The 25312-nt window shown below is 38.2% G+C and overlaps 1 protein-coding gene across 4 annotated transcripts in view; it reads left to right on the forward strand.

The window, feature by feature from the left end:
- Window positions 1-19313, forward strand: part of LOC129717973 (TATA-box-binding protein-like) — a 91569-nt gene extending 72256 nt beyond the window's left edge. For all 4 annotated transcript variants that reach the window (XM_055668299.1, XM_055668297.1, XM_055668298.1 and 1 more), the window contains exons 2-4: window positions 9638-10985; window positions 11047-11299; window positions 14279-19313. In XM_055668299.1, the coding sequence (XP_055524274.1) occupies window positions 9885-10985; window positions 11047-11299; window positions 14279-14721 (1797 nt within the window). In that variant the 5' untranslated portion in view covers window positions 9638-9884 and the 3' untranslated portion in view covers window positions 14722-19313. The remainder of the gene's footprint in view (window positions 1-9637; window positions 10986-11046; window positions 11300-14278) is intronic.
- Window positions 19314-25312: the final 5999 nt, after the last annotated feature.

The following is a 25312-nucleotide window of genomic DNA, read 5'->3' on the forward strand; positions in this document are numbered from 1 at the left end:
CTAACCGATTTATTAGCATTTGAAATTTCTCTCACTTTTTTCAGTTTTAGATTTACATTTTACATCCCTATGTAGCCGAACTTCCTGAGAGAAGTATTCTAATTCAAAATTAAATCTTCATTAATTCATTTGTTGTCCTTATAAGAACAATTGTTCAATTTATCATAGGATGTAGTGTTTATCTTACATCTCTGTGTTACCTTGATAGTGAGGACTAAGGCGCACGGTCAACACAATAAGAAAGGTGTTTTCACATTGAAAACTAGACACGGCTTTACTGGAGGAAGTGTTGGCAAATGCATCTACCGCTAATACCACCGCTATCATACGAAAGCGCGTCGTTTCATGTGGGGAATATCAACAACGAAAAATGACGCGCGTCTAAGCATAACCCGAACTGTTTCGCCGTGCTGCTCCCATTCACCTTTACATCGGCCTCAGGGAAGTACCGGCTGCATCTGCATCTACCGCTGAGGCTGTCACTATACTGCTATTGGTACCAAAAGCTATTAACTCTTCAAATAAGTGTGTTATTTGTTCTCAAAAGAACAATTGTTCAATTCAAAATCTGATTTACGCAATCGCATCTCTGTAATATTACCGACAATAATGAACAAACTGATACAACTTTTCCATTAGGCCTCTGCCATAATAGACGCGAAAAGCGACGCGAACCGATTCGCTCAGCTGTAGGTTAATGTACAGCCATCAGTAGAGCTGTACATCAACCTACGGCCGAGCGAATCGGTTCGCGCCGCTTTTCGCGTCTACTATGGCAGAGGCCTTAAAGGAAGTTGCTGGCTGATGTATTCACTTCATGCAAGCCTGCTGCTGATGCTTCCCGCTACCACACTGGAACAGCATTTTAGTGGAGGGAGTGTCGTTGCATCAGCTGACCCTGCTACTATCGATGCTGATATACCCGCTGCAACAGCTACGCTATGCATAGCCATGCCACAGTTGTGGCCGCTATACGCTGGCCCAACTGCTGAGCAACTGCAACGCTATCCGTAGCCATGCCACAGTTGTGGCCGCCATTGGTATCCGCTGTACCTGCATCTGCTGGCTGCTATCGATGGTGAGATCCGCTGAAACTGCTACGCTTATTCGCAGCCATGCCACAGTTGTGGCCGCTATCCCCTATCGATGGTACTCACTGCTCGCTCCCGCTGCTGCTAAGGGAGGACTGCTGTCGTCGCTGTTCAGAACTACTATGAGCGGCTTCGACTAAAACAGGCTCTTATATAGGGATGAAAATAGGAATGAATTATTTTACGTACGTGGTGGAATGATATAACTTGAAAAATATGTGTGACTTCATTCCGGCTCAGAGCGATCATTTGATAAGCTCCACCTCTTTTTTCAGTTTCTAAAGTTTTTCCTCAGTTTCGTAGCACGGATGCACAAAAATGATTTCTTGTCGAGCCGGACCGATAGCACTCTCATTGAAGCAACAAAATAACATGTTTTGTTTCGTGTTGTGCAGCTTGGTTGAAGAAAATGTTCCTGTCCCCGTGTCGCATGTAAGCAGATTATTGCGTTCAGTAGATAGTGTATCCAGCGAATAAACACCGATGGTGCTCTCACACACGCAACGGTTTTAACCCGTATCTTATTGCGGTTTGTAACATCAAGCGATTTCGTTTGCTCGCTGTTGCGTGTTGCATCATGTTGCAACTTGGCAGCTGGGAGACGACGAAATTCTGTTTATGCTGATTGATTGAATCGACTTCATATTAGCTCTGCATAGTCGAACTAACTGCTTTTGTGAATGCGTACTAACAGGGCAGTTTATTATTCAATGTCGGTTATGCTGATCGCAGCCTTTACGCTGCCCCTACAGTGGGGGGTTTACTAAATAAAGTGAAAATTAGACAACTACAACAGAATTTGATTGCATCCCGCACAGAATGTCTGCTTGTGTTGATGCCAGAAAATTATTAACCATCAATTATTTTTTTATTTGCCTTGAAAAAAGCATGTTGCGGTTCAAAATCGGTTGCTAATTACAACCTTTAAGCTGCTCTAACATTGGGGGAATTAAGATACACGGACAACATGCACTGTGGAAGCTATTTCACATTCAGTAAATTAGACGGGTGCGACAAATTTAAATTGTTAGGATGCAACACAGAATACTTGCTTGCGTTGACAAAAATTATTAACTTTCAATGACTTGTTTATTTGCCTTCAAAAAGGCATTTTGATTTCCAAAATTGGATTTCCTGATGGCAATCTTCATGCTGCCCCAACACGGGGGGAATAATGGCTGTCTGGCGACACACGCTGAGAAAAACCGCGCTGCTCCTGAGACGTGGTGACCAACCACAGGGCTAGTGCTGCTGCTAAGGAAGGACGACTGCTGTTGTCGCTGTCTAGAACTATTATGAGCGGCTCCGGCTGAAACAGGCTCTTATATAGGCCAAATAGCATGTTTTCAATTGCAAGGTATATGAATCGTCGACCGTGCTTGGGAAGCAAGCATATAACGACCAATCAGAGGTCGAATTTTTCGTTTTGACAAGGCTTGACTATTTTCAATAGTACAATAGTGTAAATAATAAAATTACAATTATCTTATTTTGGGAAGAATCTTAGAAGATTTTCCAATCTATTGCTGCAAGAACGAAAGAAATCCATCGAATACTAACCGATTTATTAGCATTTGAAATTGGACATATTTTTCACTTTTTTCGGTTTTAGATTTTCATTTCACATCCCTATATAGCCGAACTTCCTGAGAGAAGTATTCTACTTCAAAAAACATTGAAAAACTAAGTGGAAATTGACTGGATGAATTGCCAATGCAATAATGGTTCTAACTGTCAAATTTCGTTACCGAAAATTACATGAGACTTCTACTACAAAAGATAATCACCTGATCGTCTTAGCTTTTATACCCAATGTCGTCCTGGCATACAAAAAAAGTACCAGATATCGTATTCAAAATAAGCAAACAATCTGATTAATCATGATTAATGTATGTAATGTACTCTATGATCTTCCAAGAGCGTTCGATTCCTAGGTCATAGAACGCGTAATAACTGAGCATTAAGAAATCCATGAAATGCGGTACATGAAACAAATCCTTGGAGTTTACAGCGTCGTACTTCTCACGCTTATACGCTTAGAAAACAAATATCGTGTTACTATTGTCTATTTTTCTAAAATACCATTAACTTTTCATACGGGGGATATGCACCGTGCCAAAAAAATTTGAGGGACATATAAACTTTACTTGTCGCATTTATGTGAAACATGCTCTCTCATAAAGAATTCACGACCTTTAATTATATTCATCTTAGAATAAGGATTGTTTGCAGAGCGAGAAAGTGAAGCATTTTAAGGGGAAGTTGATTTTCCGCAGAAAATTAACTTCCCCCTTCCCCTTAAAATGCGAGAAAATGAAGCATTTTAAGGGGAAGTTAATTTTCCACAGAAAACATAGCTGTAAAGGCGATAAGAGAATACAGTGGGTGCTGTGAAGGCGTTGAAAGATTCAAAGTTGACTTGTTTAGCACTTAAACTTGAAAACTCCTACAAAAAAATATTTATCAAAACGTGATTGATTGATATTTATGAACGATGAAATTATAGAAAAAGATAATTCAATTGTCAACAATTCGTGATCACTCGGGTGTATCAAGGCAGAGTTTCAGTGGTTCAGGCAAGGTTTAACGGAAATCAACGACGCTTATTTCTACTAAACATTCGACCACCAAATTAAATTTAAATTTTCGCAGTTACAGTGTTTGGAAACCCCTCAATTAGAAGATAAAACATTGGATTACAAATCTGAAATGCTTGAAATCTATCCATCCTTCTCGCAGCCAGATCTCTGAGCAAAGCAAAAAAACAACTTCGGGAACGGAATGGTCTCCCGCTGCTTTCCAATATGACCGGTACAACAAACTGCTCTGTGTTACAATTGAGTCCAGAGTTTGGATATTTCAATACTGCAATACGCAGAAGTTACAGGTGGTAAAGTCAGGCCACCACCAATGGTTCAACTACCCGAAAATTTGCCGGGTCAGCTAGTTTTACCCAAATCACAACATGTTTGGGTATTCGTCATGTAGAAAACATGTTTCAATACCATTTCTATATCTTTTCGGAAAAGACTTGATAAATTTATTTTAACATGCTAAATCATTTTAAATTGAATAAAATTTAAAAAAAAAACATAGTATAGACTATCGTACGGTGACGTCACGCATCTGAGTTAGATAGATACTTTTTTTTTCTTCACAAATAAGATAGATACTTGATACAGCCGAAATTCGTTGGTTGGAACACAACTGCCACCCAACTAGCGAATCGTGTTTTTTCCTTTGTTTGTGTCGTTTGACAGTGGCTGAGACCATGGTTGGTCCATCTCGCCAGAATCGTGTTCGTTAGTTGGATGAACTGACAACTGGGCAAATTTTTCAAAGGGGAGTGCCGATTGTTTGTTTTTTTCCAGCTTTGGAAAATTTCCTAATTTCATTGCGGTATAACTATGTAAAAGAAAATGAACTTCGCTCGTCTGTCTTGCTGCTGTAGTGAATATTTTATGTATTTGGTCAATACTTTTTCATACAAAAATTCCAACGAGAAGCAAAATGATAAAGCGCAAGCACATCACCAGTGATGCCAACTATTTTTTTTCATAAAAAGCTGGAAGAATTCAAAATAAAAAACTGGATACATAAATATGGAGCTTTTACATAAATTTATTTGAAATTCTGTTCTAAATGCTGCACCGTATTATTGCATGTAACCAAAAAGGCTGAAAGAAAATTGTTTACACATGGAGATTATAGTCACTGGCGTACTTGAACTTGCCCCCGATTTTATCACATTTTTCACCCAATTTTATCATCATAAAACATTTCATTGAAAAAATGTCGGGGTGAACTGATTTTCAATATTTAAGATATTTTTCATAATTCTGTGTATCATCCTGGATGTAGTTTACATCAAAAATTCAACCGATGCACAATGTTACATTTTGCTGTTTTCATGCGAATATTTGAATAGTGATACAAATGTTTATTATAACCGTATAATATGTTTGGAGAAGTTTCAAAATATTTGAAAACGCATGTTTCGATGTAGGAAGCTGGGTGATCAATACTAAAAGAGAGATAGAATATTTACTTTTCCATTAGATAAAGATAGACGCTTGGTGTCTTAGGCAAAGTATTAGGTGATCTCAAAACGAGAAACTTTACAGAAGACATCATGTTTCTATCTCTTACATATTGCAAGCATCATAAAGTTTTCTATGAGAAGGCATTAATAATCGTTATTTACAGCTTAAGATTGTTCTGGTTGCAATATGTGAGAGATATCAGCATGCTGTCTTCGGCAAAGTTTAGTGTTGTGAAAACATCTTATATTTTGCTGATGGTGCTGCGCTACAAAAAAGCAAGTAATTCATTTTACCAATTCAAACAAAAAGAACGAATAAAAGACTCAATTGTAATTTTTTTGCAACTTTACATCGATTTTTTTAGGTTTGTTTAGAAAAGTTTTAGGCAATTGAATTATCTATTTAAAAAAATAGTGATGATCGATTTTTTATAGTCACTTTTTGTTTTTGAATTTTTTTTTCAGTACAGGATCTCAAATTGAATTTTTAAAATATTTTCTATAAAAGCTCAGACAGTTTTCTCAAATTCATCCCTTGACAACTTTTCTCTATCGTTTGTTTCAGATTATCGATTCAGATATATCGATTTAAAAAAAACAACTGCAGCTTTTTTCATATGTTTGTACAGATAAATTTTCCAAAAAAAATTAAAATCACTGATTTTACGTATTTAGTTATTGATTTAACATCTTCAATAAAAAAAAAATTAAATTTTAAAAATTTCCCGATTTTATCACTTTTCCTATTTTATCACGCCAAAAATCATCAGGGTGTGATATAATCGGATGATCACTGTATTCGTAAGACAGCTAGACAATCAAAGTTTTCGTTTGGATCATTGAAATTGTCGATATTTATCAAAATTCAGGAGTTTAAGGCCTGCTTTCTTTGACTGATTAAAATAGGCGCCACTGCTTAAGCCGTTCGCTACCCTATGTCTATTACGAATTCCGAGTACTGTTAAAAAAGGCAACACACTTCGGTACACGTGGTTCTTTAATAGGCATACACTGCGTTATCACGATATTTTTCGATCAAATAAAACCTACTCCGATTTTCGACATTCTTATAATAAACTAGCTGACCAGGCAAACTTCGCCCCGCCCATTTTTTTCTAGATTAAAATAATTTTAAATTTTCCAAATTGATTGATTCCTTGCGATTTGTTTATAGTCTGCAACTGCATGACGAATCAAATATTGGACAGATCAATGTCAAGACAAATCGTTTGAATTGAGTGATTTTATCAGATTCTGTAAATCACCTCGATTCTGGAAATATTCATATTGAGTAGTATTCGGTCATTTTCGGCTGTTTTTTAAAAACCGAAGTCGCTATATCAGCATTCAAAAAGGAAACTGGAGTCGATTTGAGGCTTTTTTGCATCATAAATCACGATTACGGCTATATTTATATTTGGTCACTTTAGACTGTTTCCCAGAAACAGGGAGTCATCATCATGAATATTTATATTTATATTGGTATTTGGTCATTTTCGGCTCTTTTCCAGACACTGAAGGTCGCCATCTCAGAATTCAAAACGATGTCTGAGGCCGATTTGTGGCTTCAGTGCATCATTACGATTCCGAAACTTCCCATGTTGAATAGTTTTTGGTTATTTTCGGCTATTTTTCAGGCACCGTAATATTTTTTGGCTTTAAAACTTTTACATTCCAATTTTGGTTCCATTTACTTGATTAGTTCTCGAGATGTGCAGAATTTTGTGTTTCATTTGTATGGAACCCCTCCCTTACGGAAGAAGGAGAGAGCCACTTTGGACATGTTTGTAATCCCTAAAAATTGGCATGCCAAATTTGGTTGTATTCGCTTGCTTGGTACGGCAGCTCTCTCTACCAGAAGACGGAGGGGTGTCGAACCTCCCTGAATATTTTCCTTGCTTCCAAAAATCTTTGCCGTATATGGTTGTATTTACTTGATTGGTTCTCACGTTGTGAGTAGTTTGTGTTTTATTTGTATGGGACCGCTCCATTCCAGAAGAGGAAGGGGTCTCAAACCGTCATTGAAATATGTTTTGGCTTTAATAGCTGTTACATGCCGAATTTGCCCAGATGGTCTCGAGGTACGATGCTGGCCTAACAAGCCAGTTGTCGTAGGTTCGAGTTCGAGAGATTGTTAGTGTAGGTAGGATCGTACCGCTAGCCCCGCAATTGTCTTGTACACTAAACAGTCGGCTGCGAAGTCTGTGTATAATAAAAACAGAAGGTCAAGTTCCAAATCAGAATGTAGCACCAAGGCTTTGCTTTTACATGCCGAATTTGGTTCCATTTAGTACTAGTTCTCGATATGTGAAGAAATTTGTGTGGGTGTCGAACCACTATGGACATATTTGTCACCTTTAAGAACATTCATTCAGTGTTTGCTCGATTGGTTCTCTAGTTGTGCTAAATTTGTGTTTAATTTGTATGGGACCCCTCCCTTGGTTCCATTTACTTGATTAGTTCTCTAGATGTGTAGAAATTTGTATTTCATTTGTATGGGACCACTCCCTTCCAGAATAGGGAGGGGTCTCGAACTATCTTAGTAATCTCTCTCGGCCCCTAAAACCCCTACATACAAAATTTCACGCCGATCGGTGCAGTAGTGTCCAAGCCTATATGGATCAGACAGACAGACAGGACTGCATTTTTATATGTTTAGATAATACCAAAACTTAATGTCTCGGTTTTTGTGCTGACATGTTTGACTATGACTTAGGATTTAAATTCGTGAGTGTGAACTTTGTTCGATTTTTTTTTCAGTTCCGTTGTCATTGCTAGTCCGGAAGAACGAACGATGTTGTTTGTTGTAACCACGAACATGGTATTTTTACTGTAAGCATCCAGCCGTTAAAATGTTTAAATAACGGTTTTTGTTGTTAAATAACCACCGACAACACTTTTACCATGACAAACATTTTCAGTGACCTCTAAAAATTTCTAAATTTCCTATGTATTTTAACATCAATTTTTAAGGTTCGTTCTTGGGCACACGCAACATTTAAAGGGTTTTTTGTCACAACTAAAATGACTTGCTAAAATCGAGAACAAATCTGCATCGGAGGTACGAATGTGTTAGTGCCTTAGTAGCTGGACAAAGCTTCACTTGATTGTGTCGTAAGTGAACATCACTGAGTACGTTTTCGTGCTGTCTGGAGAAACAAAAAAATCTGCCAAATTTTATTGTTTATTTCTGATTACTGATCGTAGCACATGAATATCAAGCAGAAAAAAAAACGAAATTTCTGGTTGCCACTGCCTTATAAAATGTTAAATCAAGATTATTTATTTAAAACTGCTTTCCATGATTGCTTTATATTTAGTTCTTCGTTTCATTTCTAATTGATTTGTATGATAGGAGAGCTCGCAGCCTCAAGGATACAAAGCCCGTTTACAAGGATACTTTGTGCTCTCTCAGACCGTTATTATAAAAAAAATGCACCAAAGGATCTGAATACACCATTCGATTCGTTATTGCGTCCTGAATCCCTGGTAAAAATTTCAAAATCGTCGTACGGTATATTTTTAAGTAATGTCCTTTCGAAGATCGTAAAATACAAAAAAGAGACATAAAAACGACGAAACACTTAATGTAAAGCACGTTTTTCAACCACCATTTAATGAAATAACTTTCAAAATATTTTCTACACATTACAAGTATTATTCTTCGTGGAAAAATGGTGGAAAGATTCATTTCAAAATCTCACAGTGCACAGTGGTCTAAACTCGAAAAATTGTGATTTTTTTAAGAGTTGACTGTGATAAGTTGATTTTATGTACTCAATGTCTTCAGCAAAATTGTTTAGTAGAACAAGGCCTTACTTTTGACATTTTCGGTTTTTCGATCAATCCACCTAACAGTTAGATAAAAAAAATATTTTGTTTTCTAATTTTTAAAATACCAGATTGCTTCATTCAACAAAGTTGTGTTAAAATTTGAAAGAAAAAAAAGTTGCTTAATGCTGTACGTTGGACACTACGAAATAGAGTTTCTACGGTACACCCCTTCTCAATTTTGGTTTTTGGTCTATAACTTTTTCTGTGATTTTCGTTTTTATGTCCCTTTTTGTAATTTACGACCTTCAAAAGAACACTTTAAATGTACCCTACGTCTGTTTTGAAATTTTGCTAAATTTTGCTTAAGTAAACCAAAGCAGCAATTGTGCAAAAATACGGATCCAATTTTTACATTAATCTCATGTTTTCATTGCATTAAATGATTTCCTATTTTTGGTTCGAATTAACTGATTATTCTCGAAGCGAAATAACAAGCGATACTACAATATATCGAAAAAAATCGAAAAAAAAACTCACACACAATGTGGTTGAATGTTAATTAACTGGAATTTATTTCTTAAAACGTGTAACTGTACTGTATGCATCTCTCGGACACAAAATAAGATTAAAGATTGTCTACATCCGTTAGAAATTCTATCATCAAACTCGGCCCGCATATTGGACAGTGAATTACAAGGTAGTATTATTCTTTTATTTTCTTCCATTTTAGGTTGGTACGATTCATCAAAGGATTTTAGTGACTGACACAGCTAACTATTTGCACAACCTTTTCGAACTTGGAAAAAAATAAAGAAGAGCGAAAGAGACCACGAACAGCAAAAAATCAAAAGTATCAAACAAATATAAAAAAAATTGAATTGATGACTTTAAACTTGTGATACATTCAAAGAAAACATCGTTTATCGGGGAACGAGGGGAATATCAGCATTGACCGCTCGTAAGAGCACAACACTTTTATGAATTGCAGTAACCAGAGTAGTATGGCTACTCTGTTACAGCAGAAGAATTTTATGAAAAATTTGACTAATGGATCAAACAACGTGGTGGTCGTAAATGGCACCGACGATAACCAGACGGCGACGATGGTGGCGGCAGGTGCTACACTGGCCACCGTACCGGGAGCTGCCTCGCGAATGCTGATGCCACATGAAACATTGGTACTGCCAGCATCACATCAGCAACCATTGATTCATCAACAAACAACTATCAATAACTCATTCACCACAACGCTCTCACCTGCTCCCAGCAATAACTCAAACAACAGCTTTAACAGTCAATTCATCAACCATCTTCAAAATACGCACCACTTGTCAACGCAGCAGCTTTTTTGTGGCAACAACAGCAGTAGTCAACGTATAGCAACAACTGCAACACCCACCACTACTTTCCAGAGTTCTTTTTCTAATACAGATGTCAATGCAATCTATCGTCCGGCAGTACCTTCCACCGGTACAACCAGCATCGTATCAATGCAATCTTTTGCATCATCTCAACAGCTGCCACACCTAGCGACTAGCGCTAGCTCATTAGTTTACGTAAATGGGATCCAGCATGGCTCTGCGATGGTACCAAAGTTAGAACCCAGCGGGCAAATGCATTCTCAAACAACGCACCACTATCTACAACAGACTGTATCCGAGAGTCAGACTGCCAACACGACATCAACCGCCGATCACATGCGAAACAGTGCCTCGGAGATTGGTAGATGTAGTGATCAGAATTGTGGTACCGATGCCATTGTCAGTAGATCAGATCAATCTGCTTTAACTGCTGCCACCGCTACAGATACCACATCAGTTACTACCATCGACAATGGAGATGAGCAACCACAAGAACAGGAACCAGAATCGGAAATTGATATTATAATCAACAATGTCGTGTGTTCGTTTAGTGTGCGCTGTCATCTCAACTTGCGTGATATTGCGCTCAAAGGTTTCAATGTGGAATTCCGCCGAGAGAACGGAATGGTCACTATGAAACTTAGACGTCCATACACAACAGCCTCTATATGGTCTTCAGGAAAGATAACTTGTACCGGTGCAACTTCAGAAGATCAGGTAAATTTTTGGTTGTTACAATCTTTGAAGCGAAGTCAACACAAATCTGTGTTCGTTGTAGGCAAAGGTTGCTGCCAGACGTTACTCGCGTTGCCTTCAAAAACTAGGTTTTAATGTTAGGTTTAGAAATTTTCGCATTGTCAACGTACTAGGAACTTGCAGTATGCCGTGGGGCATCATGATAGTGAACTTCTCCGAAAAATATAAGAAGGATGCTAGCTACGAACCGGAACTGCATCCTGGTGTAACTTACAAGTTGCTCAATCCTAAAGCGACGCTAAAAATCTTCTCAACCGGTAGCATCACAGTGACGGGTGAGTTTGAAATTTCCTCAATAAATATATAGGTGCAAGATTGTATAACAATTCCTCGAGAACTATTCCCCAGAAAATAAAACGCCAAAGCTTTTTCCCCAGAAAACAAAATCCCAGAATGTACCAATCACCAGAAAACTGCTACCCAGAAAGTACTAATCCCCAGAAAGTTATTATCCGGAATGAACCAATGCCCAGAAAACTATTTCCCAGAAAAAACCGTTTTCCAGAAAACTTTTATCCAAAAACGAAGAAATATGCATTTTTTTAACATGGAAAATTTGATAAAACTGAGTTTTTGTATATCTGAAATGTATAACCGCAGACAGACGTCCAAGCTGAGCTCCAAACTTGTGTAAAGATTTTTGTAGTAGCAATTCGTAACCAGATAGCGCTACCAGTGACGCCAGCCTCATACATCAGCGAAAAAAAGGAATTGTAGCGATAAGGTCATCAGGCGGCGCTAGTATACAATTTCTCGCTAGTATAACGCAATTCTCTTTGAAAATTTACACGGAATTTGGACGTCTGTCTGTGGTATAACGATGCTGTCATTTGAATCAACTTATGGTCAACTAATACATTTGTTCTTTCATGGAGTAAATAAGTAAGCGCTTGACACCAGGCCATAGTCATAAAATCAGAGAACTTTCAGTAATCGTTTTTGGCTGAAGGAACATCACAAGTCCACCACAAAAACACATTAGCAAATTGATTTCTGAGGCTCCTTGACCAAAAATCTAAAATACCCCTCCTTATCTTAATTTGGTTTCTCCGAATGTACCGATTCCCCGAGGACTTTTTCCCCGAGTTTTTTTCCGAATGTACCAATTCCCCGAAATTTATTTTCTCGAATACACCATTACCCCGAAAGATATTTTACCGAATGTACCACTTCCCCGAAGAATATTTTCCCGTAAAAACAATTTTCGCGAAAACCGCAGTACAAACGTTTTCTTCAAATGCACGTTATTTTTTTGTTCACACAAAGCACTAAAACTCCGGTTCAAAACGTGCGTTGATAAATAAATTATAACTTTTACTGTTTCACCTGTGCTATGCATAGTAGGGTGGGGCAAAGTGATCGATTTTCCAGAACCAGATTTTTTTGGTTACATTCAGGGGCCGAACAATTTTAAACCTACCGGAAATCGATGTTATGGGAAAACGCGTTTACTACGAAAGATTGAAACTCAGAAGCCTGGAAAACACGAAAGGCTGAATTACGAAAATCTGAAAAATCATGAGGCTGAAAATTCACAAAGTTCATTTCTGTCGCTTTTAAAAAGCACTCGCAGTCTACGGCCGGCTCGATTGTCCAAGATGTATGCTGTCATTACTCACTATCGCTCGTTCAAACTAAACTAGAGGATTATACCTACGAAAACGAACATTTGGCATTTGGTTATCTTAAGAGAGTCATAGTTATTCTCGTCGTTAACCCACACTTGCTTGAATTTCTTCACGTTGACATTCAGAGTACTGGGCAGAAATCACATTGTATCAACACCACAATGCTTGATTTTAATTAGACAGTCGGATTCCCTCAGCCGTGCCAGTTTTGAATTGACTGTTTATCGATGACTGCGGCCCAAGCCAGAAAGTGTATGAGCCCGAGCGCGGCGAGCGAGCGCACGCGTGCCCGACAGGCGGACAAACGGGCGGCCACACCCCCATATAACCGAACGTCCTAGAGTGTGTTGAGGCGGAAGCGCCGGCGGGCCCACGAAGCGACGCCCGCGCGAAGCGGGAGCACGCGCAGAACCGCGATCCGGCAGCCCCGTAGTCCAAGTAATCCCAATTTTAAGAGCCAATCCTTATCCCGAAGTTACGGATCTAATTTGCCGACTTCCCTTACCTACATTGATCTATCGACTAGAGACTCTAAACTTGGAGACCTGCTGCGGATTCGGTTCAAGCTGTTGAGAGTTTGCGTGCCCCAGTCTTCGATTCTCAAGGTCCAAGAAGACAATATCGACACAGAAATTCAATACCAGCCTGTCTAACCATATCTCTGTTAAACCATATCTCTGACTGTTAAACAGAAAAGAAAACTCTTCCGATATCTCTTGTTGGCTTCTCGAAGGAAAGGATTCATGTTGCCATGATTACAAAGGCGCTACCGTTTCCGGTGTGCACGCCAATGCAAACGTATACTCAACAGGCTCCGGAATTGTAACTGGATTCCCTTTCGCTCGTTTAATATATACTAGTGGATGTTGCATCACCCTAGGAAAACGAACAAACCTATACAGAGGTGATTTCTGCGAGGGGGAAGGAGAAAGTCTATCTCCCCGCAGTGGCTGGCGCTTCCGATGGTGGGTCGCCGGCGCACACCCGCGGCTTGCGGCCGCCTCGCCCTGAATCATCTAGAAGAATATTATCATTTAAGAGATCACTACAAGCGTGTAAATTAAAATATTGCTCTAAGAATAATATGTACAACAAGTCACCATTTTCAAACAAATATTGTATTTAGAAAAAACACTTTTAAAAAATAGATGCCACATAGATATCCTGATGAATTATTATTATATTTAGGTTAGAAACATTTAGGAGGACATTCTCCCACTTCATTCCATATTTATTGAAAATTAGAAAAAAAAAATGATCACCTTTCTATCTTTCCTACGTTAGGTTTTTGTGCACAATTCCTAGCATGCATTGTTCCTAACATAGAAATTGCATTTTTTCGAGAGAGTATATTTTATTACATTCGGTAATTCGATTTCGGGGAAATGTTACACTCAGGGAATTGGATCTCGAGGAAATGTTATATTCGGGTAAATGATTTTCGGGAAAATGTTATATTCGGGAGAACGGTACATTCGGGGACATATCATTCGGGGAAATAACATTCGGGAAAAAGGTTTTCGGGTAAATGTTATACAACCCATTTTATCATTATTCTTGATACCATAGATTGTCTTTAATATTTTCAATCAATATTAATAATCATAATTTCTTATTATTACACAGCGGCAAGTGTTGCCTATGTGCAAGCTGCCATCGAGCACATCTTTCCGCTGGTTTATGAGTTCCGTAAGAAGCGTACCCAGCAGGAGAAGCTTGATATGATGAAACAACCCGTATTCGATCCGGAGCTTTTGATCGAGGAAGAATGTGATATCGAGCCCCCTTCGAAGTACCGCCGAACAGGTGGCGAAAGTGAAGATGACGACGATGATGATGACGATGCGGACATCATGGACGATAACGACCATACCGTCGTAAGCGACGATCACACCAAAGCAATATTCACACGTAAAAATCGTCGCCGATTGTGTAAATCGCGCTACAGCAGTTATCGACATAACGGTCGAAAACGTCCTGCCGGTAAGGCAGACAACGATCCCTCCGAGGATGCGATGTACATATCAGACGAAGGTGTCGACGATACAAACGAGAGTGATGAAGATTAGGAGTTTAGCGGCTCAGTAGAGGAATATGATTGGAAGGGTTCGGAATTTGTCTTACTTTCATCGTTTGGCTTTACTCAGTTCATTGTAGTGCTTGTCTATTTATAAATAATCGTTTTCACGTTTTCTATTATTTTCAAATAGAAAAAAAAATTTCCATGGAGGATTAACATGCTACAAGTAAGAATTGTTTTATTGAGTAACGTGAGAATACGTTGAGAAATGCTTACTGATTCTTATGTTTAGTTATGCTGTAGAAACAATTTATACAAACTATAACAAAAAATCCTGTGAATAATTGTTGGTTTAAACAATGAATGATTCATTCAGATTTGCCAGCTGTCACACAAACTAAATACTTTTTGTACATAATAAAACATTCGTGCCGCAGCAATACCAGCAACTAAAGGAGTGTACTCTTTACAAAGAATATTTTTGCATCCATCTGTTTTTAAAGGAATATGGCAGTGTTCGATAAAAAATTTACAAAATTTTGTTTTTTTTCTTCATCTATAATTTATTTGACACGGCACAAATACAATTCAATGTTTAACGGCGCCAATTATATCTGGTAGCTTACTTTCTAAAGTATCTTAATAACTAAAAGCAAATTTTTTATCCTCGCTGCCGACTACGAGCTGAAACTAAATCTAACTTAAAGCTAGAATGTTTTGCATTAAAGCACTGGTTTGTTGTTTGATGGTTTTCCATTGCTATAGGTAAGCAGCATATTGAATATGTTCCGCTGCTGGGCCAAGATATTACGGACTGGCATATTGGGTTGTCTCCCTCGGACCTTGAAAGTATCGTGCGGGTCTGATTGCTGTTTTCGGATCCGGGGTCTTAACGTGTTCTTGTCGTTTGGTTGGATGTAGGCGGAAGGGGATAGGACTAAACTGGGGCGTGGATGGATTTCAGGAAAACGTATATAAGGGACATGTAGGATAGGTCACGGCTCGCCAAGACATCACGAACAGGAACAGCCGGCTGTCTACCCTCGGCCTGAAGGGAAACTATTAATTTAAACCTGGCATCACGGTGTTCAGGGCATGACCAAAAAACGTGCTCTATGTCGTGATAACCTTCACCACAGGCACAGATACCACTTTCCCCGAGCCCAACACGACGGAGATGCGCGTCGAATCTATAGTGATTGGACATAAGCCGGGACATCACGCAAATGAAATCCCGACCTACATACAACCCCTTGAACCACGGGTTCGTCGATACCTTGGGGATTATGAAATGTAACTACCTTCCCAGTTCCCCTCTAGTCCATGAATTTTGCCAACTGATGATCGTATTCTGACGTACAAATGCGAAAAATTCATTAAAGGCAATTGATCTTTCATAAATATCACCGTTTGTTGCGCCCACCTTAGCCAAAGAGTCCGCTTTCTCATTCCCGGTATCGAGCAGTGAGAAGGGACCCACGCTAAGGTAATCTGAAACGATTTTTCGGATTAAGTACTCAGATGTTCCCGTATTTTCCCCAGGAAATACGGAGAGTGCTTAACATCGCAAAATTTTGTTTTGTTACAATATAATTGTGTAATTTTAATTGGGCATTATTCTGGTTGGTTCACGTGAATGTATATAGGTATTTAGGTATATATACAAAACGAAGCCATCCCATACGTAATAAACTGAAAGGTAAAACAGAGTTTTAATTTTTATGCCGGATAAACAGTTTTCGTTGTAGGCTTTTTGATATTTTGATCCTGTGAGTGACCGTCTTGAATAATAAAACTTGTTAGGAATTGTTTCCTGGAAAGACTAATGCTGAAAGACTTTCTGCGTTCTTCCAGTTAGAAGTCTATTTCGATTGAATTTGATCGAAGTTGTACATAGTTTTTTTAATACAACACTATTTTTTTCTCTTGGATGGACAGTTTTTGACAAGATACTTTGATTTATTTTGATATGGTTTTTACTGGATTTATTCTTGTACATACATTGACAAATAGTCGCGTTCAAGCCGCTCATTTGGACCTAATATTTATCAGTTCCGCCAGGCTTGAGTTTCTTCTTTGATTATAAAACTTTGATATCCACGTCTTAAACAATACTTCGCTGTGCTCGTGTGGTAATTAGTCATGCCAAGTCACGGTGCTTGTATTTGTTTTATGAAAAAGTACATTCTACGTATTAAAGTTTTGAGATTTGTCCTTGAAGTTTCTCCTTCATAGTTATTAAATATCAATTTGAACACCAAACAAATTCTCAACAAACCTTTCAAACAAATGGATCACAAAAGTTGAAATTATATTATAGAAAGTTAAAACTATTGTCCTTTTTTTCAATTTTTCTGTCTATATGCCCTTATTGAAAGAGAAAACTTAAGTATTGGCAAATGATTGCCTGGAGAAATGTTTTATCAATAAAAACTGATCTTTTGAAAGATTGGCAACCCTATATAATCGGAAGCAAACGGAGGAATTCGAAATATTAAATAAAAAAAAACAAAAGTGCTTTTTGTAAATTATATGATAACATATGAAGTAAATTGTAATAAGAATAACATCAGACAATTACCATTTAAAAAATGTGAAAATAACATAGAATAACACAAAGAGTAAAATGAAACTTATAAGAACGATAAGCAACACACTATACGCCTTTTCCTTCTATGTAGCCTATCTATTATAGTTTGAATTACTGAATATTCGAATTGATTTGAATACTGTTACGAACCACGAATGCAGTCACGTTTCTTATTTGCGAACAACCGCTTCTATGCGACATTTTTTCTTCTATCAACTGTGCTAATTCACTATACAAAATTAAACAAATAACAACTAATAAATGTTGTTCAGCATAACGTAAAACGCGGTGAAAAAAGTAGCTGTGTTTAATAATCATTCAGAACAAAATTACTAGCGAAAACAGAAATTTGTAAGAAAATAAGTGACAAACCAAAGACTTATAAGTAATTTATAATAAAACCCAAAAAAATGTGAACACCTTACATATATACACACAGAGGAAAATGAACACAAGTAATCAAGTATTGCAAACAACACATTTGAAAAATCTTGACGAAAATGTCATAAGTGTAAGTGTAAACATCAATCCTTACTCGTTTTGTTTACGTTAGCCATTTACAACGTCTTGACACATACGTCGACAAATAGTTCAATCACATACTAAGGCATATGTAGCATTATATCATTTTTCAACAGAAGGGATAGGCTTCAACTAGCTAAGTTTCGTGGTGTTTCGATAAATTTGAATTTCTGAACTTCATGAACGGTTCCTCTTTTGTTATTATTTTACCATAAGGTAGATACTCGCTCAGCTATCTTGTTCAAGTGTGAGCAATAAAAATGAAGTTAAAAAATTCATTCTGCGAGGTGTTTAACATTGACAGTGACATTTGGGTACTAGTACTATTCGACTAAACCAGTGTTATATATATCTCAAGTATGTGGTTGAATTGGCAATGTAATTGCCAATGTAATAATGAATTATGTCGTATATCAGTTTTCTAGGTTTTAGATGCAACCCAATCAATGTATCCGGGATTTTTCATATGGCATCATTCACGGTAGCTCGGTCTGTTGGAAAATGGTAAATTTGGATAGGAAAATATCTGAAGGTTAAGGTCGTAAAAAATGGGCCTCTGAACAGCGGAATATACCGAACGTCCTTTGTGAATCACGTAAAGATAATGTTTTTCAAATCTCAGATACGTATGTGGTTCCTTCTTACGGACTGGCTGTAAAACTGCTATACATTTCAATATATTGCATCTTCACGCACACTGAGCAATCTCAAATAGTCACATCAGAAAAGTTGCACGAAATACCTTCACTGGAATCAAGAATACTGTGCCAGAGTGATAACTAACATGAATAATTTATTAAACTAATTCGGACCAGTCGACTACATTACAAGCTTATGAAAAACGAAATGTCTTGTCTAAAGTGCCCATATCACTTTCCGGGAACAGAATTGTGATATCAGTGAACTATTTCAATGGCTCTTATCCTATTTACATGGGCTTGCCTTCTATAATTCCTGTTATTTTCTTGAGTTTCGTAATATCTTCAACCCAACCAGATCGGAGAACGTATTTAAAATTTTTGAAAGGTCTTTTATCTGACAAAAAAAAATTAAAGCAAATGATACCATGAAGACAGTAAAGTTTAATAAAATGATACAGTACAGTCGTTAATAGGGGTTTACTGTATAGCCACATTTTTGATGCAGTCAATCCTCACACTAAGAAAATCTAAACCAGTAAGTGTTTGAAGAAAATCGGTGTCTTTTTATATCGAAGGCAGGTCGATAACAATAAAAGAAGCATGTAAAACCAGAATATAAAACGAATACAACGGAGAGAGAAAGGCAAAAAAGCAAATGTAACAAATTTTGTTATAAGTAGGACAAACTAATAATTTTATATATTATATTGTGTTTGTAGTAGGAGAACAAAAACTATATAAAATGCCTAAGACTAGAAAAATGGAAAAGAAAATTCTGAACATGTGAGAGATAAATGGGATAGTAAAAATATTGAAAACGATTGGTTAATCAATAAAAAATCGCAAAATGTTCATTGAATGTTTACTTCAAACATGTAAACAAATCTACTCCGTGTGTTTTATTGTCGTGCTTAGCTTTATAATCTAGAATATCATTGCCCCAATTGTTCTCATCGAACGAGAATATCAAGCAATTACAATCAAGGCTCCTGATTTGTATTCTTACTCTTGATTCGCTGTATGGACCACTCGCTGCAAATTACACCTTCTGTTTGGCAATCAATCTTTTTTCGGAAAAGAAGAAAGTACAAAAGGAACGGAATATTTAAATAGTTTACGGAATGAAGGGAATGAGATAGAAAGGTTTAGCATTTTTATGGCCCCTATTACATGTCGGAATAGTCGCAGGGGACAACTTATCGCAAGGATTGGGAAGGAAACCAGAGCACATGGTTTTGGTATGAAAGGAAATGCAAGAATGATTTAATTCAAGAAACCGGAAATATAAAGGATGACAGTTTGTTTTCAGTATCTCTACGTCGATGATGTTGTCGCTGTGCAAGGGGCTCAATACTCCTCCTCAACTTTAATCGACTTCACTCCGATAGCCGCCCGAAGTTCCTGAAGCTTCACCGCTGACAGCGGCTTCGTTAGGATATCCGCTTCCATTCGTCCGGTCGGACAATACTCTATGGACACAACACCGCTCGTCACAATGTCTTTAACAAAGGAATATTTCGTGTCAATATGCTTTGACCTGCGAGACGTTCTGCCTGTTGCTGTGAGAGCTATACAGCTCTGGTTATCCTCCTGGACTACAACGGGGTAATTTGGCGAAACACTAAGGTCAGCCATCAGCTTTCGTAGCCACTGCAACTCCTGTAGACAATCTGCTAAGGCTATATACTCGGCCTCAGTACTCGACAACGCCAAGCTCGCTTGCTTTCTGCGGCCCCATTCGATAGGGCCACCACCAAACTTGAACAAGAATCCCGCATCAGATTTTCGATCCGAAATTTCACCTGCCCAATCAGCGTCAACGAAACATTCTAACGGCTTTCGTTCGTCAGCGCCTAGATACAGCCCATCGTTGATTGTTTCTTTGAGGTAACGAAGTACCTTCTTGGCTTCAATCCAGCCGGCCTGCGTTGGATACACGTCGTCCGAGAACAGAGGTGGCAATCGCAATGCCCGGTCGGCTGTTTATGGCGATAAACAATAACGCACCAATCAAGCTTTGGTACTGTTCTTTCTCGAAAAGCTTAGATCTCTCCTCCTGCTGTTGTTGTAAGTAGCCAACCGACATTGGAACCCGCGATGAGTTGGCTTTCTCCATACCGTATCATACTAGAATTTTTGTTATGTATGCATTCTGATTAAGTACGTAACCACCTTCAATCTTGCGCACTTTAATCCCTAAGAAACAAGAGAGGTTACCTAGTTCAGTTATTTTGAACTCCTTTTTCAAAACGCCAAACAGAGCTTGATATTCTTATTCATTATTGCAAGTGACGATTACATCTATTACATACAACAGCGCGTACACGGAATGATCATTAATTTGCTTTGAATATAGACAAAGATCTGCTTTCGATTGTTGAAACCCAGCTTCCTTCAAAACAGCGTCTATCTTCTTATTCTATACACGGGCAGACCCGTACAGGCTCCGTTTGAGATGGCATACGAAAGTATGATCCTCGATCTCGTAGCCAGGAGGCTGTTTCATCCAAATCTCCTCCTGCAAATCACCGTAAAGATAAGCCGTCTTAGTATCAACTCTTTCCTTTCGTAAACTCATTTTGACTCAATCGTTCGCTTTCCCGAAGGTTGTTTGACTCCCTGGTGTTATTATCACACAAGGATGCCATTTCCTCCGCCATCGCCGCCTTCGAATTGACACTCTCAGAACATTGTATGGCTTCTGCATAGCTTCTCGGTTCACATACCAGTACCGCAGCAGGTCCTATCGTTTCACGGAATCTTTCTGGTGGGACTCCGATGTTCGACCGAGTGGATCGACGCAATTCTACCGGTATATTAAACTCCTGAATTTGTTTAACTTCCGGGTTTTTCTGGCACGGTTTCAAATCCAGCAAATTCCGACCCGTCATCGAATCCAAAATATTCATCATCCGAATCAAGACCTTGATCCGATTGTTTCGATTGATTGAGACATCTGTAGCTTGCTGTACCTTTTCATCCAGTTCCATACATCGCACATCTCGATTTATCACGATCTTTCCCGTACGCATGTCTAGCAGACGGTACGCTTTATGTTCCATTGCATAACCAACGAAAATAAGCGTTTCGACTTTAACATCGAACTTTTTTTCTTTTCTGAGCGGGAACCCATGCAAAAACAGCGCATCCGAAAATCTTCATACCCTTCAGGTCCGGCTTCCGAGCGAACCACAGCTCAAAAGGAGTTTTGTCAACAGATCTAGAGAGTAATCTATTTTGTACGTAAGCAGCAGTATTCACTGCCTCCACCCAATAACGTCATGGCAAACCTGCATCTAGTAACATGCACAACCCTATCTCGTTGAGCGTTCAGTTTTCCCGCTCCGACACCACGTTCTGTTGGGGTGCATACCCAGCGGTAAATTCAGGTTTGATTTCCTCTTCTGCATAAAACTTACGAAGACTTGTGCTACTGTACTCACCGCCTCTGTCCGAGCGTATGACCTTCGGCTCCTTACCTAGCTGGTTTTAAGCAAATCGGACAAATTCCCGGATTTTAGCCAAAGGACTGCACACATCGCTGTGCACTATATCAAGGACCTCTTTCGACGTTTTCTCAGCTGCTGCCGGGAACGACGGTCTCGCCATTTTCGCCTTCATACAGCATTCTCACGTTGTCCTGATTCCACAGTCACGAATAAATATACCAGATACCAGCTTTTTACGCTTCATTTCCTTAAAATCATCCGGATTCTGATGGCCGTCTGCGGTGCCACGTATGCTAACAATCCTTGGTGTGCCGCCCGCTATCCACCAGCATCGAATGTTCACCAACTAAGTTCAATCGATATAGTTCACCAACTTTATCAGCCACCACAAAAACTTTCGTACCGTAAACCAATTTTCATATTTTTCCGTCGATTTCCAAGCGCACGCCTTTATTCGATATTTGCCACTGACCCGAGATAAGTTTCGATCTCCGGAGCGAAAATCACGTCCATCAACGTTACCGAGATAATTTCATCACAATCATTCCTGCACCGAATTGTAGTCACCTATGCCCTCTGTACGGGGCACCTTACCGTCCGCTGCCGAAATAATGGGATGCACGCTTTTATCTAACCGAACAAACACGTTTTCGTCGTTAGCCAAATGCGACGTCGCACCGGAATCAACAAACCACGCTATACAAACACCCGACTGCGCCATGAACGTGAATGACTCGTGATCATTTTCGCGCACTGTTTTGGCTTTTTCTTTTGGTTTCTTATTTTTATTCCTCTCATCGCTGTTTCGCTCCGCCAAAAACGCCTTGCAGCTACGTTTACGGTGGCCTACCTTCCCGCAGTAAAAGCACGTTACAGGTTTTTATTCCTGCTGATGTTGACTAGATGAAACTCTCAATGCTTGTTTATCCATTGCACCCTTCTACTTTTTCTGCTTCTCTGCCTCATCGGTTTTTTTTTCATAGGGGGGGGGGGAGTTTGTAATGATTTATTTATGTACTAAAATATCTATTCAGAATTAGTATTGTGTGTTCTGCCACAAATGGTGACATTTCAACACTATTATATATATTTGTACGCTTTTTAGTATTATTGAATGTTATTAGCTTTCGCAGTTAAGATAATGTAATTGTAGGAAAATTATTAAACCTACTTGTCAAGAAAAAAAAAGGGATAAAAGGAATAAAACGAAACATAAAATAAACTTAAAATAAACTTAAAACTATCTTACTGACTATAAAGTGAGCTAATCGTTGCAATTGAGGATTGCAACGATTTTTGTCGGAATTTGTTGATAATTTGGCTTGCTTATTTTCTAATGTTTCTACATTGGTGAGCCTATGTAGCTCGTTCGTGCTAAACCAGGGAGGACGCTTCAAAATCATTTTCAAAAGTTTATTCTGAATACTTTGAAGTGTCTTCTTCCTGGTTGCACAACAACTTGTCCAGATGGGAACTGCATATAACATTGCTGGTCTAAATATTTGTTTGTAAATTAACAGTTTATTCTTGAGACAAAGTCTAGAATTCCTGTTGATAAGAGGATATAAACATTTGATATACTTATTGCACTTTGACTGGATATTTTCAGTGTGCTCCTTGAAAGTAAGATTCTTATCATAAATTAGCCCTAAGTATTTAACTTGATCAGACCAATTTAAGACCACACCGTTCATCATAATAACGTGGTTATGGGTGGGTTTGAGAAATGAAACTCTTGGCTAATGAGGGAAAATAATTAACTGTGTTTTTGAAGCATTAGGGGGAATCTTCCATTTTTGTAAGTATGAAGAAAATATAACTAAACTTTTTTGAAGCCGACTGCATATAACACGAAGGCTTTTTCCTTTTGCGGAAATGCTTGTATCGTCACAAAACAGAGATTTCTCACAACCTGGTGGTAAATCAGGAAGATCAGAAGTAAAAATGTTATATAAGATTGGGCCCAAGATACTCCCCTGAGGCACACCAGCTCTAACAGGCAATCTATTAGATTTACCATTTAGATAGTTAACCTGGAGAGTGCGGTCAGTTAAATAACTTTGTATCATTTTTGTGAGGTAAAGCGGAAAACTGAAATTTGACATTTTAGCTATTAAACCTTTATGCCAAACACTGTCGAATGCCTTTTCTATATCTAGAAGAGCAGCTCCAGTCGAATAGCCTTCAGATTTATTAGTTCGAATCATATTTGTTACTCTAAGTAACTGATGAGTAGTGGAATGCCCATGGCGAAAACCAAACTGCTCATTTACAAAAATTGAGTTCTCATTAATATGTGTTAACATTCTATTAAGAATTATTCTTTCAAAAAGTTTGCTAATAGAGGAAAGTAAACTAATTGGTCGATAACTTGATGCCTCAGCTGGATTCTTTTCGGGTTTCAAAATTGGAGTGACTTTGGCATTTTTCCATTTCGTAGGAAAATGTGCTCGTGCAAAGCATCTGTTAAAAATTTTACCAAGAAATTTAAAGAGTTTTCGGGAAGTCTTTTGATGAGGATATAGAAAATCCCATCATCTCCTGGTGCTTTCATGTTTTTGAATTTTTTGAGGATGGTTCGCACCTCATTCAAGTTTGTCTCCAATACCTCTTCGGAAAGGAAATCTTGGGTGGTGATCTGAACATACTTTTGGTTTACTTCATTTTCAATAGGACTTACTACGTTCAAATTGGAGTTATGAACACTCTCAAGCTGCTGAGCAAGTTTTTGAGATTTTTGTTCATTCGTTAGAAAAATGCAATCACCATCTTTAAGGACTGGAATGGGCTTCGAGGGTTTCTTAAGAACCTTCGAAAGCTTCCAGAAAGGTTTTGAATAAGGTTTTAGTTGTTCAACTTCTCTCATGAAATTCTCATTTCGCAAGAGAATGAATCTATGTTTGATTTCCTTTTATAATTCTTGAAAAATAATTTTCAAAGCAGGATCACGAGATCTTTGGTATTGACGTCTCCGTATGTTTTTCAAACGTATAAGAAGTTGAAGTTCACTGTCAATAGTTGGTGCATTAAATTTCACTCTTGTCTTAGGAACTGATAAATTCCAGGCATTGAGTATTAAGCTGCTAAAATTTTCTAATGCTCTGTCAATGTCAGCACTATTTTGTAAAATAATATCATCATTCGAATTTTCCTCGATCGTAGAACGATATCTATCCCAATTAGTCTTGTGATAATTTAACACAGTGGGATTTAGAATGGTTTCATGGGAAATAGAAAATGTTATGGGAAGATGATCAGAATCAAAGTCAGCATGAGTTATTAAATCACTGCATGAATGGCTTTGATTTGTTAGTACCAAATGTAGATGGATTCCTAATAGAAGAATAACATGTAGAACTATTTGGAAATAAAACTGAATAAAATCCAGCCGAGCAATCATTAAACAATATTTTTCCATTGAATTGCTTTGAGCATTAT

This window comes from Wyeomyia smithii, chromosome 1 (assembly GCF_029784165.1).
Source record: "Wyeomyia smithii strain HCP4-BCI-WySm-NY-G18 chromosome 1, ASM2978416v1, whole genome shotgun sequence".
NCBI lineage: Eukaryota > Metazoa > Arthropoda > Insecta > Diptera > Culicidae > Wyeomyia > Wyeomyia smithii.